This window comes from Marmota marmota, unplaced genomic scaffold, assembly GCF_001458135.2.
Source record: "Marmota marmota marmota unplaced genomic scaffold, marMar, whole genome shotgun sequence".
Classification (NCBI taxonomy): domain Eukaryota; kingdom Metazoa; phylum Chordata; class Mammalia; order Rodentia; family Sciuridae; genus Marmota; species Marmota marmota.
The window spans coordinates 11,522,257-11,539,465 of record NW_026000019.1 but is presented as its reverse complement, the minus strand read 5'-3'; the positions used below and the strand labels follow the sequence as shown (position 1 = coordinate 11,539,465).

The 17,209-nt window shown below is 43.7% G+C and overlaps 2 protein-coding genes across 2 annotated transcripts; both read right to left on the bottom strand.

Annotated features, from left to right (window-relative positions):
- Positions 1–942: 942 nt before the first annotated feature.
- Positions 943–13,896, bottom strand: Rnasel (ribonuclease L). Its single transcript, XM_015491728.2, has 7 exons — positions 13,742–13,896; positions 10,451–12,110; positions 8,194–8,279; positions 6,778–6,983; positions 6,315–6,447; positions 3,471–3,604; positions 943–2,232 (listed from the first exon to the last, which is right to left on the bottom strand). Exons 2-7 carry the CDS (start codon positions 11,931–11,933, stop codon positions 2,046–2,048), a joined length of 2,229 nt encoding a protein of 742 aa, XP_015347214.1. The 5' UTR covers positions 11,934–12,110; positions 13,742–13,896; the 3' UTR covers positions 943–2,045.
- LOC107147188 (signal recognition particle 14 kDa protein-like) lies at positions 2,148–3,434 on the bottom strand (the record flags this gene model as incomplete). The annotated part of the gene is made up of 1 exon (XM_015491598.2): positions 2,148–3,434. A coding segment is annotated over one exon (441 nt), but the record flags the coding sequence as incomplete, so codon positions are not given.
- Positions 13,897–17,209: the final 3,313 nt, after the last annotated feature.

Genomic DNA, 17,209 nt, shown 5'->3' with positions numbered 1-17,209 from the left:
CTTAAAACATTCTGGAATTGCTTATTTAGTAGTCTCTAAAGTAGAAATGTCACTCAAAGAAAATCAAATTTAATAAGACAAATCAAAATTTTATCGAGTACTGTTCACACATGGGCATTCTGATTGACATTCCAAGTACTCACTATGTATCAGACAACCAATACTTAATTTTGAAACCTAGAGCAATCTTGCTGTTCATAGATCCCTCATTTTTTTTTAATTTTTTTTATTGTTGGTTGTTCAAAACATTACAAATTTCTTGATATATCATATTTCACACTTTGATTCAAGTGGGTTATGAACTCCCATTTTTACCCCATATACAGATTGCAGAATCACATCAGTTACACATCCATTGATTTACATATTGCCATACTAGTGTCTGTTGTGTTCTGCTGCCTTTCCTATCCTCTACTATCCCCCCTCAATAGATCCCTCATTTTAAAAAAGCCCTTCAGTTTATTTCTTCCAGTATGTCTTAACTCTATTCAGTACAACCATTTATCCAGCACCAGACACCTTCTTTTCATATTACATTCCCATTCCAAGGTTCCATCTTAACTTAGCCACCATGATGATAAGTGCAAAAACTCCAGACTGAGTGTCAGAAAATCTATTCAAAAACAGTGACAACTCCCTGGTTATGTCCTAGAGTACATCGAAGTTATTTCTAACTTCAATGTCCTCATCAGCAAAATAAGGATTTCAATGACAACCTGACAAAATTATTTTGGAAACGAAATGAGATAATATATAGGTATGAATAAATTATAAGGCACCATAAAAATGTAAAGTAGTATTATTTTTCATGTGCAAAGATGGCCTCTTCTTTGTACATGAATAATAATAAATAGTAATTATTCAATGGTTACTCATTGAGCATTATGGCAGGACAAACATTTGGCTAAGCAGTGAAGATACAAATTCCAAAACAGATAATCGTTGCTTTAAGGGGCTTCAATCCCAGTGGGGAAATCAAAAACTACAGGGTGTAGAGAAGCACGTATTGAGCCCCCGGAGTGGAGCAGGGAAGTGAGGGTGGATGGGGAACTTCCTGAGTGGCCGATGGCAGAAGGAAGTGCTCCATTACAGATGCAGCAGCAAGAAAATAAATCCGGGTCACCCCTCTCTGGGGTCGTCCACACGCTCCACAGTCCTGGGCCTCCAGCCAGTTCAAAAGTGTCTCAGTCCCTTAAGACAGGATTTATCTGTCTCGGTACCGCTGATGTTCTGATCTGGGTGTTGCGTGTTGGGGGTTGTTTTGTGCACCAAAGAGTATTTGGCAGAACCCCTGGCCTCTACCAACAAACACCAATATTGTCATTCTTTCCCAGAGCTGTGACACCGAAGACTTCTTCAGACACAGACAAATGCCCCTTGAGGAGCAAAATTGCCCCTAATTGAGACCTACTCTCTTAAGGTCATGGAAAATCAGTGCAAGTGCTTATAGGAATGGAATTCATACAACTAGTGTGTAGACTTACAAATATTAATGCATAAATGAGCTTCCTGGAACTCTTTTGGCATATTCCTTTTGGGTCTCATCCAAAAAAGCCCTGGGCCGCTAATTAAGTTTTTAAAGTACCTAAGTAAGAGGTAACAATCACAGTAACTTCCGTTTATACCTTGCTCTGTGCAGATTATATGATCTCAGGCAAGTAGCTCAAACTCTCTGAGCCTCAGGTTCTTCCATGGGGATAATAAGTTCTGGTTATTATCATGTAGGTCATTGAGAGAATTAAATGAGATAATCATTGTAAAACACGTGGCCTGAGAGGTCTTGGCATTCCCTCCTTTGTTGCAAATGACAAGAGGAAACTTAGCAGGATGCTCTCCCAGTCCCTGCCAATAAGCCTTGCCCACTATCAAGGACCAGGGAATCTGGACATACACTGCCTTTGTTACCAAAGTGTGGAATGCGTGTGCTGGAAACTGACACACTGCTGTCTAACTCATCCCTCACAAGCAACGGTGTAGCTAAGAGGCTCCGAGAGTTGTGATTGCCAGTTACATAGGTAGTAAGTGGCCCCTTGAACTTGAAAGACTCAGTACTCAGGGCTGGCCAGCCTCCCACCCTGGCCACCTCTGTTACACGAAGGTTTGGTTGGGTTGTGGGTTTGGGGGAAATGTTTTCTGTATTCCGTGTTCTGTAACTTCCTATAGACGTAGATGACCAGATCTGGAAATGTCTTCTGAAAATAACAGGAAGGATCTCCAATTTTCTCCTTCATCCTGAAATGAAACACAAGTGGTTTGACATGCTTGCCCCCAGATCTTCTCCAGCACTTCACAACATAGGACCCAGGACACGCTCTGCTCTTTTATTTCTACAGCCTAATGGAGAAGGACTTGGGAAAGTGACAGAGCCAGGCTCATCTCCTAACTCCTTAGTGACTGTGCAACCTTTGGCTGCTTGATCTTTCTGAACCTCATTTTTTGCATTCATCAAATGGAAAGGATACAATTCCACAATCCCTTATGGACAATCCCCAAATCTGAAAGAGCCCTGACCTGCAAGGTTTTGTGTATGTGTATGAGTTTGCAGCTAATGTTTTTGGCAAAAAAAAAAAAAAGCCAATTTAACCAAGGCCTTCATAACTCTTCATTCACTTTGTCCAGCTGTCCCATCTCCTGTGTTAGTCACACAAGAAGTCACGAGTTTCTGTTCAGTGGGGTGCAACAAAAACTAAAAGGAAGATGAAAGACCACAGTGATCTCCCTTTTCCAAATACAGCAGAGGAATTGCATTTCTTTTATCAAAATAAACTTCCTTCTTTCCATACACATATAAATTTAGAATTGGATTTTTTTTTTTTTTGAGAATCAGGTGTTTCATGATACATTGCTCTTTTTTAAACTATAATTTAGGAATATATAACCATGCATCACAGATCTGAAATAAACTAGTTTCTCACCACAACTACCTTGTAAACACTGCAACCTTTCTTCTCTCCAAAATGACCCTAATATCACATGGAAACAGAAACATAGATTTATGGAAACTGTAAGCAAAAGGAAAAATAAGTAATTCGGTGGTTTGGTAAAAACAGGGAATTCAGTGCCCTTCGCCCAGCCGCTTTGCTCTTCTTACTCTTGCTCTGTCTCTGGTCCTCAGCCCAATCCATGTGAGCTCTGAGCAGGTTTGAATAAGCCACCCGAAGCTTATTCACATCTTTGGAGCTCGCCCCTGTGCTGATCCTCTTTTTCCCGTCTGTTGCTCTTGACAGACACTTGTTGTCTGAGGGCTCAACACCCTCCACAGAAGCCTTCCTGGGTGCGGGTTCGGTTTGACCATCACACTGCTTCAAGGCGGGGGTACTCGCTGCCCGACCACCCACACTTTGGAAGAGCCTGGTCAGCTCCATTGGGAACTGCTTGCTCTCCAGCAGCACCGTCGAGTGCTGTGGGACCCTCCCCTCGCAGTTGCTCTCATTTCACGTAAGATTTACAAGAATAAAAACAAAACTTACCATTTGTTTCTTTCCTCGTTAATGTGTTCTCCCATATTCCGGATGAACTTTAACAGATCACCCACAGTGTCCCTGTAGAAATCCCCTTTTTTTTCATAGAACTTATTCATGTCTTTCATAACATCTTTGTCAATCTAAAAAATGAAACATTACGCAAAAATGCAGTGGCCACACAAATAAATTCTGATGGCGTCTTAATACCATAAGGCAAAATTAAAATTGAATATAGGGTGCCTATCCTATTACTAATTGCTAACAAGTAAATGTTGTACAACAAAATGTTAAATATAGTTCTGTTTGGATGGGAGATTATAGATAACTTTAAATTTGTGCCTCTATTTTCCAAGTGAATTGTTTTCATAAGAAAGGAAATACATTAAAACGTGGTTTAAAAAATCTTTGGTCTGCTGCCATATAACATAAATTGCACATTTTTATCTTGTAGCTGCCCTTCCAAATTCATGCTCGATTACATTTCCTCCTTAAAGAGGCTTGCTCAGATGGAGAGCAGAGTGTGGGTGGTGGCATGGGTCAGGCTGAGAACCACATACAGTAGATAGTCAGGAAAACCTGGGTGCTAAACCTGTGCTGTCAAAAACAACCATGTGACCGCACAAATGAGCATGAAATCAACAAGAAAAACAATCTAATATGAGGATTAAGTATATAAAGTATTCAAAAAGCTTAACACCAAAAATTAATAAAAACCCAATTAATAAATAGGCCAAAGAACTAAACAGACACTTTTCAAATGGAGATATACAAACGGTCAACAAATGTATGAAAGAAGTTCAACATCTTTAGCAATCAGGGAAACGCAAATCAAAACTACACTGAAATTCCATCTGACTCCAGTCAGTATAGCAAAAATCAAGAATCCAAACAACAACAAATGCTGGTGAGGACGTGGGGGGGAAGAACACTTATATACAATTTTGCTGGTATTATAAATTACCACAACCACAATGGAAATCAGTGTGGAATTTCCTCAAAAGACTAGAAATGGAATCAGGCTAGGTACCTGTCAACAGATGAACAGATAAAGAAAATGTGGCATATATACACCATGGAGTTTTACTCAGCCATAAAAAAAAATGAATTTATGTCATTTGTGGGAAAATAGATGAAACTGGAGAACATTATGTTAAGTGAAATAAGCCGACTCAGAAGGTCAAGTGTTGCATGTTTTATCTTATATGAATGCAAGAGGGGGAAAGGCGGGGAAAATGAGAGGATACTCTCATGAAAACAGGAAGGATACCAATAGAGGAAGGGGACCAAAGGGAGGGACAAGGGGAGGGAAAGAGGAGGAACTCAGGAATGAAACTGAACACATCATGTTATGTGCATGTAGGAATATGTAACCATGAGTCCCACTATTATGTATAACTGCAATGTGCCAATAAATAAATAAATAAACGGGAATGACAAGGTAAGACTTGAACTCAATCAAAATTCAATATAAGTCAATAAAATTTAGGGGAAAGAACCAATGCATTGGGGAACAAAAGAACAGGTGTTTCCTTCTAGCTTTGCCACTCTCTGGCTGCCCCAACCCAGGTACTTTAGGAACCATCTCTGGACCTCACTTTCCTCCAGGATTATAGGAGTTGGAGTTGACGGCATCATAGCTCATGGACAGCAGTGAGCACACATCCTCAGCAGCCATTTTTCCCACCTTCAAATCCTGCTACACCTCACACCTCATACTGGTTCAGCCTTTGAAAGATTATTTGTCTATGCCTCAGCTTACCTATCTGCAAAGCATAGATGATTACCACAGAGGCTCTTCTAAGGATTAAATGGGGGGACTCCAAGTCCTGAGAACTATGGCCGCCATGTAACAGTCAAGAGCTACATAATCTCGACTGTCCCTGTCATTGGCTCTAGATTCAAATGTCTCCATTTCCACAGGGTTGAGCTGGAGTTTTATAGATGTTCATTTAGCAAAGAGTCATGGTCGACCTACTTCATGCCAGTGAGACAGCAGACATCGTGGAACTCAAAGACTAGTAAAGAAGGCTAGCCATTTCGAGGGCAGGAGGTAGTCCAGAGACAAGTGAGGGCAGAAGAGCAAAAAGAGAAACAGAAATAAAGAGCTACAGGGGAAACAGAGGCCGGGGGTGGGGAAGCTGCTGATTTCAGTAGAAGGCCTCAGAGTATCAATCTCTCACAGTCCTTGACACGTGTCTGAGGGACGCCCAGGCCACGTCGCACAGCATTATTTCTGCAAGTGTCCAGCACCACAAGGACTGTGCCTATTCTGCTTCGTCTGCCCAGCCTTGGTCTGCCTTGGCCTATTTGATAGATGTTGTTAATTCATCCTAATGAAAGTTCTGATGGCAAAGGCAAGATTGAGATGGTGGTGAATACTTTGGGGTTCCTCTATACTTAGTTCAAGCCAGGCAGATTTTCTTGAAGAGGGGGAGTTTTAGAGATCATCCTGTCTCCCGAATGTGTTTTGTGGGGGCAGCACGTAGGTCTCTATGTGGATGCTCACAGCTGTTCACAAGCAGAGGAGGCAGCCCCATGGTTTAGTGTCTGCTCTATTCAGGCAGCCACCCTTGTCACTATGGTAATAGGCCCTTGGCCAGGCTTTAGGGAAAGGTTCCCGGGCTGGGTCAAGGCCATCCTAAGAATAACCAGAACAGGAGTCTGTCACAGCTGGTCTCTTGGGGGAGCAGAGACCTCGAAGAGCTAGTAGTAAGAGGGACTTGGATGGAGAGGGAGGGAGGGAATATCACCTTTTCACTTCCTGGTTGGTATTAAAAAAAAAAAACTCACATAAAATAGCACATGGATTCATCCCAGAATAATGCCTACACCAGCAGAAATTGTTCATACCTTAGATGTCCACCAGTCAAAACTTCTGGGAGGTTCAGATGACCCAGGTGTTAGTCGTGTGAGGATCTCACTCATAGTTTTTCTACACTTGATGTCATTTTCATTTCCCACATCCCGAAGTGCCCTATAGCGTCTGAGAAGGACAAAATTATCATGGTCATTCCATTTTTCCCACTATTTGCAGGAAGAGAAAACTGATAGATTTTGGATTTTAATAAAAGTAGTAAAACTTTTAAAATTCTGCATGATGGGAGAGGCAGCTGTCTCTTTCTCTCCCCCCCACCCATTCTTCAGAAGAGAAAACCAGAATCCAGGAGGTTAAACTGCCCCTCCGAGGTCACATATCCAGTATATACCAAGCAGAGAGAACAAGCCCTGACCCTGGCCCGTACCACCCCTCCTTCTCCATACCACCCCTCCTTCTCCATTCTGAGGCCTGAGATCCACACTTGAGTTTACTTACTTCTCCCAACTCCAAAAGAAAGGATGATCCAGAAGGTCACCCAGATGGTCCTTCACAGGTTCCAAAGGACAGAACAGGTGATCAATGAGGTCCTTAATTTCCTCATCTGGAGAAAGTTCAATCACCTTGGCATTGCCTTGAGCCTTTAGCTTCCCAAAAGGAGTCTCTCCCTTCTTTACCACATAGAGGACCAGCCGTCCAAGGGCCTTCATAAAACCAGAAATCAAGCCAAAGGGGCTTATGAATTACCTCTCGATTTGGGTAACTTTGGATAGTGTGTGCTAGAAGAACTCTCTAGGAGCCTGCAGGCTCGTTCGGGAGAGAAGACACAGATTCATGTATAGAATTCTTCAAAGTACTGTATGGTCCGCACAGTTTAAAAGGTAATCCCAGGGTACAGGTTTTTTTTTTTTTTGGGGGCGGGGGGGTGACATGCAGAAAGAGAGATTGGAGGTGGATGTCAAATGCACTGATGGAACATAGAGAAATCAGAGAAGGGAGAATGTTTCTAAACAAGGTGAATACCAGGGGACTGGCTGAGAACTGGGGCAGTAGATGATAGAGACTGTCCAGGTGGGAAACAGCAGTGTAACCTAGGAGTTAGACCACGGCAGGAAGGAGAGGCAGAGAAGGAGGCCAGCATAGGACACTCTGCACTAGCCATCAGCCAGGGGAGGAGCTGACATCTGCAGCTGCCAAACCAAGAGGCCAGACACGGGTGATGAGCTCCTGCCCATCATTTCTCTCCTGGAAAGAAATGCCCCCATAGAAGCCAGATCCGCCAGGGGCTTTGGTCTGCAGGGCCAGGCTCTGTGTCCTTTCAGGAGAAACAGCTATGTCAGGGAATTAAATTTGGGGCCAAGTTTTGTCTCTTTCCCAGTTGAGGATCAACCCCACCCCTCCCTGGAGTTTTTGTGGGGCCTCAGTAGCTGACTTTCTTCGGAGCTGAGGGCATGTGTTTGAACAGAGTGAGGGAAAAGAAGTCTCATTCATCTTATCCTTAGGCAGAAAATATCTCCTGAAGGAATTTTGGTGATATCTGGAAATACCTCCTGGAATTACTTAGAAAAGAGGAATGACATGTTCAATTTACTTACTTATTTAGCTAGTGGAGGGAGAAAGCGATAATAAGAGACCTGAAAGGGACCAGGTGACAGGCAGTGCCTCACTGACTCCGCCATGACACCTCTCCTCTGCACTGCAAGAGCTCTGATATGAGAGGAAGCCCAGGAATGCGCCAGTGTCTACAGAGGAGTGAGGACAGTGAGTGACACAGAGTGGTGGGGGTCGGAGGAGCCTTCAAAGTTCTTTCCTTCCTGGTTAAAAAGGAAACACCCTCTCATCGGCCATTTGCACTAAGGTAATGAACAAACAAGGAAGCAGAAGGAAAAGAAAACAGCAGATTGTAGAAATCACCTCTAGGTCTCTCCTGATTTCCTGTGGGTCTCCAGTCCACTTGATGCTCTGATCAAAATCTGCCAAGCGAACAGCCTTCTTGGAATCTACGGGAGAGTGCAGAGAAGGGCATGGAAAATATCCATTCCCCACAATGCGGCAGTCAATTGATTTAAATAAACATGCAACACGATGTATAATCCATCATCTCTGAAGAAGGTAAATAAAAATGCTACTCACTCCTCAAAAACTGTCCTGTGCAGTTAACATTTGATTTATTAGGTATCTGCCGGGGGCAGGACATAATTTTATTTTTTCCAGGCCAGAGAGTAGGAAAGGATGAAGATAAATTTAATCAGCTCCCCATTTGTGCAGTTCCTGAGGCAAACAGCACAGATTTGCAAAGCAGCTGCTGGAGGGAGTTAAGGGGACATCCCATGACTAATGAGCAGCAGCCAGCAAGACTCTACATGCAAGACCATCTTGGCACAGCCATCCATAAAGTAAGCCCATCATCCACTGCCCACCGCGACAAGTTAGGCAGTTTCCCAGGGTCAGGGATGTGCTTATCATAAGTCCCTGCTTCCTCGTCCCCCTCAGGTTCTTTTTCCCTAGGAGAAAGCCACTGAGCCCTCAGATAGAGGGATGAATAGATGGGAGGGGTCAGGAACACTATGAAAGGATGGTGGTGATTTATCCTCCCAGGATATGGTCCCTGCTTCTGGCTTGAAGGAGTCTGAGAAGGAAGGCTGGGTAACCCCAAGCAGGGTGAAGGCCGGTGCAACGGTGTGCTTCTAGAACCCCTTAGATTCCAAACTAGACATCATTCAAGCCGTGGGAATCCAGAGCCTAACAAAAATGAATCCATTGAATTATTCAATGTGTTTGTTAAGAGGCAAAATGATGGGGAGAGGAGAACCCTATCCAAGAGTTTAAGATCAGAGTCTCCCAACAAGGAGACAGATATTCAATGGAATAAATACACAAATGAATATAAAGATATCATTGCAATTGTGGAAATACTAGCACAAAGTACAGGATGCTCTGTGATAACTGTCTAAAACGTCCAGCTGGATTGTGGCTGGTTAGCTTAATTTAGTGGAACACTACGCCAAGACAGTCTTGGATTTAGAGCATTGTTGGTTGGTTGTTCATCAGCCATAGGAAAGCTCTATGATTGGGGAGGTGGGGATCGGTCTTCTTTAAGAAAGAAACACTTAGACTAAAATGCAAAGTAGAATTCCAGACACAAATTCCCAAGGCTGAGAGGAAACTGGAGAATTCCAATCTGATGGAAAGAAGGGTCCAGAGAGCAGGGTTGAAGTCGGGAAGTGGCCTGCAAGAGTCTGAAGAGGCAGGTAGGGTGTGCATGGAAATCCAGGGATGGTTTTCAGTAACTGGAACCAATAATTTCCCTTCATTTTTGAAGCCACTTGGAGTTGTGATTTCTGCCCTTGAATCCAAAGGTGCCTAACTGGAACACTTCGCTGTTCTCCTAACACTCGGCCTTAACCTCCTACTATTAGATTCAACAGGTCATATTAAAATGCTATAATTTTTTTTTAAACACTTAGGCTTAGTTTCTGCAATTAAATCATAAACAGTTTGTGGGCAGTTAGGTTCTGCCCTTCACCCAGCTACTGAGGAGCCTAAGTGACGTTTCTCTAATATCAGGTTATTCCATTTTAGAGTTTTAAGAGTCCTTTGTTCTTTTTGGTAACAACTGTCTAACTGACATGTCTTTTTGCAGATATTTTTTTCTCTCAGGCTATATAGCTTGCTTGTCATCTATTGAAGTGCCTTTTACAGAGCAGAAATGTTTATATTTTAATCAAGTCAATTAATTCTTATTGCTTATCCATCTTTTTCCCTCCATAGATCAGGTCTTTGATATTTCATCTAAAAAGTCATCCCCAAACCCAAGGGTGTCTAGATTTTTCTCCTACGTTATCTTCTAGGAGTTTTATAGTGTATAATTGGTGTCAAGAGGTGGGACTCTCAGGAGCTGAGTACATCATGAGGGATCTGCTTTCACAAATGCCATTATCCAGAGCGGGTTTGCTGTAAAAGAAGTTTGGCTTCCTCTTTCTCTCTTGTCCTTCCTGCCCTTCAGCCTTCCTCGGTGGACAGCACAGCAAGAAGTTCCTTGCCAGATGCCAATGAACTTCCTCGAACTAAATCTCTATTCTTTTTAAATTTCCCAATCTGTGGCACTCTGTCATAGCAGCACACACACACAGACACACACACACACAAAATGACTGAGATAGGGACTCACCTATTAAGATGTTTCTTGGCTGCAAATCCTGATGAGTGTATTCATGCAACGAGTGCAGCTCATAAACAGCCTTAAATATAGATAATAGGACATTTCGAGCAAACTCATCTTCCTCGTTCCCCACAGCTTCCCCTCTGTGCACATCCAAGTGCTCTTCCAGAGTCCGTTCACAGAGGGCCACACACACATATAAACAGCCCTTGTTGCTCTCGCTCCCATAGAGTGTCACCAAGTTACTGTTCTCTCGGCAGCTCTGCAGACAGGAGACTTCCTTTTCTGCTCGTGCACTGTCTTCAGGGAATAGCTTCACAGCCACCTCTTTCTCCTCATAGAAACCCAGGTAGATGCCCCCTTCAGAAGTCTCAGCAACTTTATATTCTTCATCCATAAATATCTTGAGTTTGCCAATCATAGGGCGGTACATTCTGTGCAGTTTTTTCAGGGCTGACCCCCAACGTGAACTCTGGGGCTCCCAGTCTTCAGGGGGAGGCTGGAAACAGACTCTAGCTCCGTAGGAGAGAAGGAGCTTCACCAGGGAGTGGTCGTAATTCAGTTTTGCTGTCCTCACGAGAGGCCCACAATCCGTGCTGGCCCCCTCTTGGCACAGCAGCTCGGCCATCCTTGTCTGTTTGAGTTCCACAGCAGCCAGCAGGGCTGTCTTGCCCTCGCTGTCGGTGTCATTGATCTCTATGCACTTTTGTTCCAGAAGCATCTGTACCAAACCAACATGCTTCTTTTCCACTGCTAGGATCAGGGGTGTCTTGCCTCTTTCTCCTCTCACGTTGACATCAGCCCCGTGATCCAGCAGAAGGCGGGTAATATCCTCCACACTGCTATCAGGAGAGCATGACAGAAGAGCTTGGATCAAGGCATTCCTGCCCATATTGTCCCTGGCGTTGACGTCCGCCCCCATCTCATCCAGGAGAATCCTCAGGACATCTGTGTGGCCATTTTCAGCAGCGTCCATGAGAGCCGTGGCCCCTCCTTTCTTAAGCCGCTTTTGTTCCTCTTTAGAGTTTCGATGCAGATTCACCGACGCTCCGCACTCATAAAGAAACCTGAGAGCTTCGATCTTACCCCGCCCAGCAGCTTCCATGAGAGCTGTGAAGCCATTGGAGTCACACTCATTGACATCGGCCCCTTTGGAAAGGAAAAGTTGCAGCAGCTCCACGTGTCCCATGATCCCAGCGATGATGAAGGGAGTGGCCCCGTTCCTCTTCCTCTGGTGAGGGTCAGCACCGTGACGGAGCAGAAGTTCCACAATGTCCTTCCTGCCACATTGGACTGCATTATGCAAAGGTGTCCAACCACCTACTTCTTCCTGGAAGTTGACATCAGCCCCTCTGAGCAGCAGTTGCTGGATTTCATCCACATCTTCCTTGTGAATAGCCTTAATCAACTTACAATGGTCTTCCACTGTGGCTGTCCCACGGCTGCAGGACATGGGTTCCTCCTGGGTGGTCTTGTGATCATCGGTCTTCATGATGTGGTGTATAACAGGCCACTGGCTGCAACTTGTTGCGTTTTCTTTCAGAAAATGATGGGTTTTCTCCTTGGGACTTGGTCAGAGCCTTGGAGTGTACGTTGGGATTACCTGGCTGCAGCCAGCAGTATCAAGAGGAACAATACTGTCAGCCTTCTGACATCCCACCTGGACACTCTGTCATTTCAGAACAGGAAAACACATTTGAGTCACATCCATTAGTTTTACTAGCAACTTGTTGTGAATACATCTACTTACTCTTTACAGAACCTCTACCTTACAGAATATTGTGAAGATATTTAAATTAAACATAAGAACACTATTATTCTATAGTTCCCCTACCCAGAAAGAGTCATGAATAATATTTTACTGTATTTTTTCTATGGGCTTTTAAAAAACAATAGTCAGAATGTGTAAGTAACTTTGTATCCTGGTTCCTTCCATTTAATGTCATACTATGCAAAATTTCCTGTTATCACAAAATCTTTTTAAAGCTTTTCAGTGGTGTGTAATAGGCCATCCCACAGTTGTTTCATTTCTCCATGACTGAGTGTTTTCTGAATGTTTTAAGCAAGATTTTTAAAATAATTTTGAGTGAATGTTGCAGCAAATTCAGCTCATTTTACCTTGTTACCTTTTGATAGATCTTATGATAGATTTCAAAGAACTACATGACTGGTCAAAAGTTTTGATTGCGTTTAGCATTCTCAATCTACATCAACAAATCTCTTTCAACATTATATGTGCGTTGACTAACAAAAAATCATTTCTTAAAACAAAACAAAACAAAAAAAACCTCATTTAATAGGAAAAGTGCACTTCATGGCTTGGGTCCTTTTGCATTTCTTCTATCACCAGCCAGGCCCGTCCCTGCCTTTGTTGAGTTGGTGCAAGTCCACTTTGAATGCCTACTCAAAGTAGGAAAGGAAAGAATTGAATTCTGACCTCAGTGAACTCTGAATTTGAGGACCTGGTGGTATAACTTTTGAAGGTAACTTCCTGATTGTGTAATCTGAGATAGTTGAGTCCCAATTTCCTCAAATGGGGACAACAATAAACAAGGTCACGTGTGTAAAGGGCATTAAAATACAGCATGTAGCAAATTATCAGGCATTCGATGAATTGTAGAGCTAATCACATCTCTTTATGAAAAAAAAATGTAATGAATCATACATATTCTCCCCACCCATGTGCCTATAAATAAATACTACACAAATAGGGAGGCGGGATGTGTCAGGGCGTGTGGGTTTAATCCAACTGTGCTCAGGTGGACTCCTAAAATCTCATTCAATTAACAGTCAGCCCCCCCTTTTGAAAATTTCAATAATTGGCACCAGCGACATCATCCACCAAGCTAGCCTCTTCGAGGTCCAATCAGTTGTGCAACTTAAACATGATCGATCACCCAGCAATGAAATCTTTGAAGAAAAGTTTGCAGCACACAGTTCTGGTTACAACCCGATATGAGGCGGGCTGGTGTAAATAAAGGAGCAGAGAAGGGAAGAAAAAAAAAACCGCACAAACACTCAAGTACAGGAAGTCAAGTCTGCTTCAGTTTCGTTTTCTCCTGTGACCAGGGAAGCCCTAGAAATGTAGGACTTGAGTAAACAGTGTGTGGGTGTCACAGCTTGCAGGAAGGAAAGGGCTCGGTCCCCCGGGGCTCCTGGAGAGGGGGCCAGCAGGCTGTGTCCACTCCTTCCACTCCCCCAGACCCTTTCCTCTCCAGTCCCAAAGCGCAAAGGAGTTTTCAAAGAACGACTTCGCAGGCCCCGCAGCACCCCCAGCTCGCCTCCCTCTGCCCATTTTACCTTCCACGCTCAGGATCCTCGCGGTCCTTCATTCAGCAGCAACGGATCCTAGAAGGCTGGTCCCCTGCGGGAAAACATTTCCTCTTGTCACTCAGCCAGCAGGGCGGGGCCAAGAAAGGAATGAGAAGCGAGGTGGCGAGGGTGAGCTGGCCAGCGGGGCGTTTCTCCGACAGCTGCAGACTGAGTGGACGCCCAGAATCCCCAGAACCAGGCGCGCACCTTTCAGCCTCTCCACCGGTTGGGTTGCAGCAACCAGCTCATCCATCACTTTTGTATCTTGTTGTTGTTATATGGAGGTTTATCCGCGTTTTTTTTTTTTAATTAATTTATTTATTCTATTTAGGTATATATGACAGCAGAATGCATTTTGGTTCGTTGTACACAATTGCAGCACAACTTTTCATTTCTCTGGTTGTACACCGTGTAGCATCCGCCATATGTGCAGTCATACTCGTACCTAGGGTAATGATGTCCATCTCATTCCGCCATCTTTCCTGCCCCCATGCCCTCTTTCACTTTTGTATCTTTTCCATCTTATTGCAAACACTTTTGTACCTTTTCCATGTTATTGCAAATCCCCTTTGGGGAAAAGAAGGGAAAATAAACACCTACCCCCTTGTTCACTTACTTACTGTTTGTCACTCAACGGTTCTGCTGCCAGTCATTATTGCAAAGGCTTGGGGTACAGTGCTTTGCCCAGAAACCAGGCAGTTCTTCATGGGGCTTGCATCTTTGTAGAAAAAAAGATCATAAATAATTGAAAGAAAAAACCCCAACATTTATTTCAGGTTATGAAATATACAGTCCCTACTCCTGGTGGGCATTATGGCTGCTACCATCAGTACCCCCAAACTTCTTTCTGCTGGGCACGCACATGTCTCTGTATATGCTGCTTTGCTACCTGAACAATAAGAAGAAGAACAATGATGAAGAGGAAGACACTAATAATAGCAAGCATTACATAGATCTCTCATGTGTTCCAGGATATTACCTTTAGAGATATTAACTTATGAAAGATAATACAATTGATACAGTTGATTATTTTTGTCCCATTTTACAAATGAGGACCCTGAGGCATAAAGTGGCTGGGTCACTGGCTGTGTTGTAGGGATCTGGGCTACATCATGGAACAACCCAGAGAAAGGTACCCACCCTCATTCCCACTAGAATCAGACAATGAGAAAAATAAGTAAACCATGTGGTATGTTTTATGATGAAAACACTACAGGGAATAATAAAGTAGAATCAAGAGGCTAAAAGTGGCAGAGTAGGGAACATAATTTTACTTGGAGTTGAGGAGGTCCTCATTCAGAAGGTGACAGCTTAGCACAGACTTGAGGAAAATGCAGAAGCACATTATGTACATTCATGCAGCAAAAGCTCAGTAATCAAAGGGATCAGTGAGTGCAAAGGCCCTGTGGAAGGAGCAGGCCTGGTGTGATCAAGGAACAGCACAGAGGCCACTGAGGCTGGAATAGAGTGAGTGAAGGAAGGTGAGAAGTGGAGGATCAGATCATGTAGGGCCTTGAGGACCAAGATAAGGACTTGGGCTTCAACACTGAGCAAGATGACAGCCACTGGAGTGTTGACATAATCTAAATTAAATTTTCAGAGGGTTGTTTTTGTGCTGTACTGAGAAGAACTGGGAATTGGAAGAAAAGGTAAATATTGAGATGAAGAGGAAGACACTAATAACAACAAGCATTACACAGTTAGGAGGTGTTAAAAACCAAATTCAGACTCCATTACGTGAGTCCTACATAGTGAACTACATCCTAACTGTGAACTCTCTGAACCCCTAACTTAGAAGTGTGCTTTTGTAACAAGTAGCTGAGTCAGCCAATCAGCAGCTGAGCTTCAGTCAACCACAGGAGGCCAACTCATGAGACCATGTTCAAATAAGGTAAAGGCTGAGCTATAGCCAATCAAGCTGCCTCTGTACCTTACTTCCCATTTTCTGTCCATAAACGCTGCCTGATTACATTGCAGGTTCAAGTTCTCCAAACCTATTCTGGTTTTGAGGGCTGTCTGATTCATGAGTCATTCTTTGCTGCATTAAACTCTGCTAAATTGCTAGGTGTGGTGGTGCATGCCTGTAACCCCAGGGACTTGGGAGGCTGAGACAGGAGGATCATAAGTTCAAGGCCAGCTTCAGCAACTTAGCAAGGCTCTCAGAAACTTAGTGAGAACCTGTCTCAAAATAAAAAAATAAAAAGGGCTCCATGGTAAAGTTCCCCTGGGTTCAATTTTTTTGGAGGGAGGACCAAAAAAAATTTTTTTTAATTTAAAAAAAAATCACTAAATTTGGTGTTTTTCTTTTGGCTATTGCAATAACCCAGTGAGAGCCAATGGTGGCCCAGATCAGAACAGTAGCATAGAGGCCCTGGGGACATTAGCCTCTTGTAAACAGAAGAGTTGACAGACTCCTGGAGAATGCTTTCCTTTCTACTCATGTTGACAGATGTTGAAGCCCAGTGTGCAGGAATGCACACCGTAGTGGGAACACTGAGGTGTAGTCACCTGTGCGACCAGGCAGAACTCACCCCAGGAACCGTAGAGCATCTGAGCCAGAGCGGGGGGTAGCAGGGCTTGTTGCAGGGTGTGGGCAGCGGCAGGTGATTGGGGTTCTGTTCCCAGTTGGGTGCTGACAGGAAGTGGGAGCAGTTTGTTGCCTTAATTACCATTGTCTAGGAAACAAAGTGCACAGAGCGGGTGGGGTTGGCATCGATTCACAAGCTGTAGGTGCTCGCACTAGCCTGGAGAGCAGGACATTCGGTTCCTTCTGCAGTGGCACAACCACCTTGTCTGTCTCCCAATCAGCCCTCATTAGGAAGTGGCCTTCTTTCTGTCTTGTTCCAGGTCAAGGGATGCCCTGGTCCAATTGCTGTTGACATGCTGTGGGGACAACTATGTTCACCAGAAGTGGTACATACAGCTCACTTGTTAGCTGCCCACTACCAGGGTCATTTTTCTAATTTTTGTTTTCTCTCCTCTCATCTTTAGAGTTAAGTCATGGTTCCAAAACATATTCTTTTTGATTTTACAAAATGAGGAATAAGCTCTGTTTGAAAAGACTCAACCGGTCTGAATGGATCATTTTGGAAAATTAAATATTATTTCCTTCACCATGACAGAAGAGAGTTTTAAATGACCCTACCAGACTCCATGTAGATATTTCTGACTGGGGTTTTGTTGTTGTTGTTGTTGTTGTTATTTGTTTGTTGTACCAGGGAATGAATCCAGAGGTGCTTAACCACTGAGCTATATCCCCAGTCCTTTTTATATTTTGAGACAGGATCTTGCTAAAATGCTTAGGGTCTTGCTAAATTGCTGAGACTGGCTTTGAATTTGCCTTCCTCCTGCCTCAGCCTCCCCAGATGCTGGGATTGTAAGCGTGCCCCACCGTTCCAGCCTGACTGCTTTTTAAGAGGTAAGCTCCTACACTGGTTCAAAAAATAGACCTTTTTC

Excerpts from the sequence above, each read along its gene's own strand:
- Rnasel (XM_015491728.2), bottom strand. The coding sequence starts at position 11,933 with ATGAAGACCGATGATCACAAGACCACCCAGGAGGAACCCATGTCCTGC. Across the intron at positions 8,280-10,450 it reads GCCAAGAAACATCTTAATAG|ATTCCAAGAAGGCTGTTCGC; the intron begins GTGAGTCCCTAT and ends ACTCTCCCGTAG. Across the intron at positions 2,233-3,470 it reads AACGAGGAAAGAAACAAATG|GATGAAGGAGAAAATTGGAG; the intron begins GTAAGTTTTGTT and ends GTTTCATTTCAG.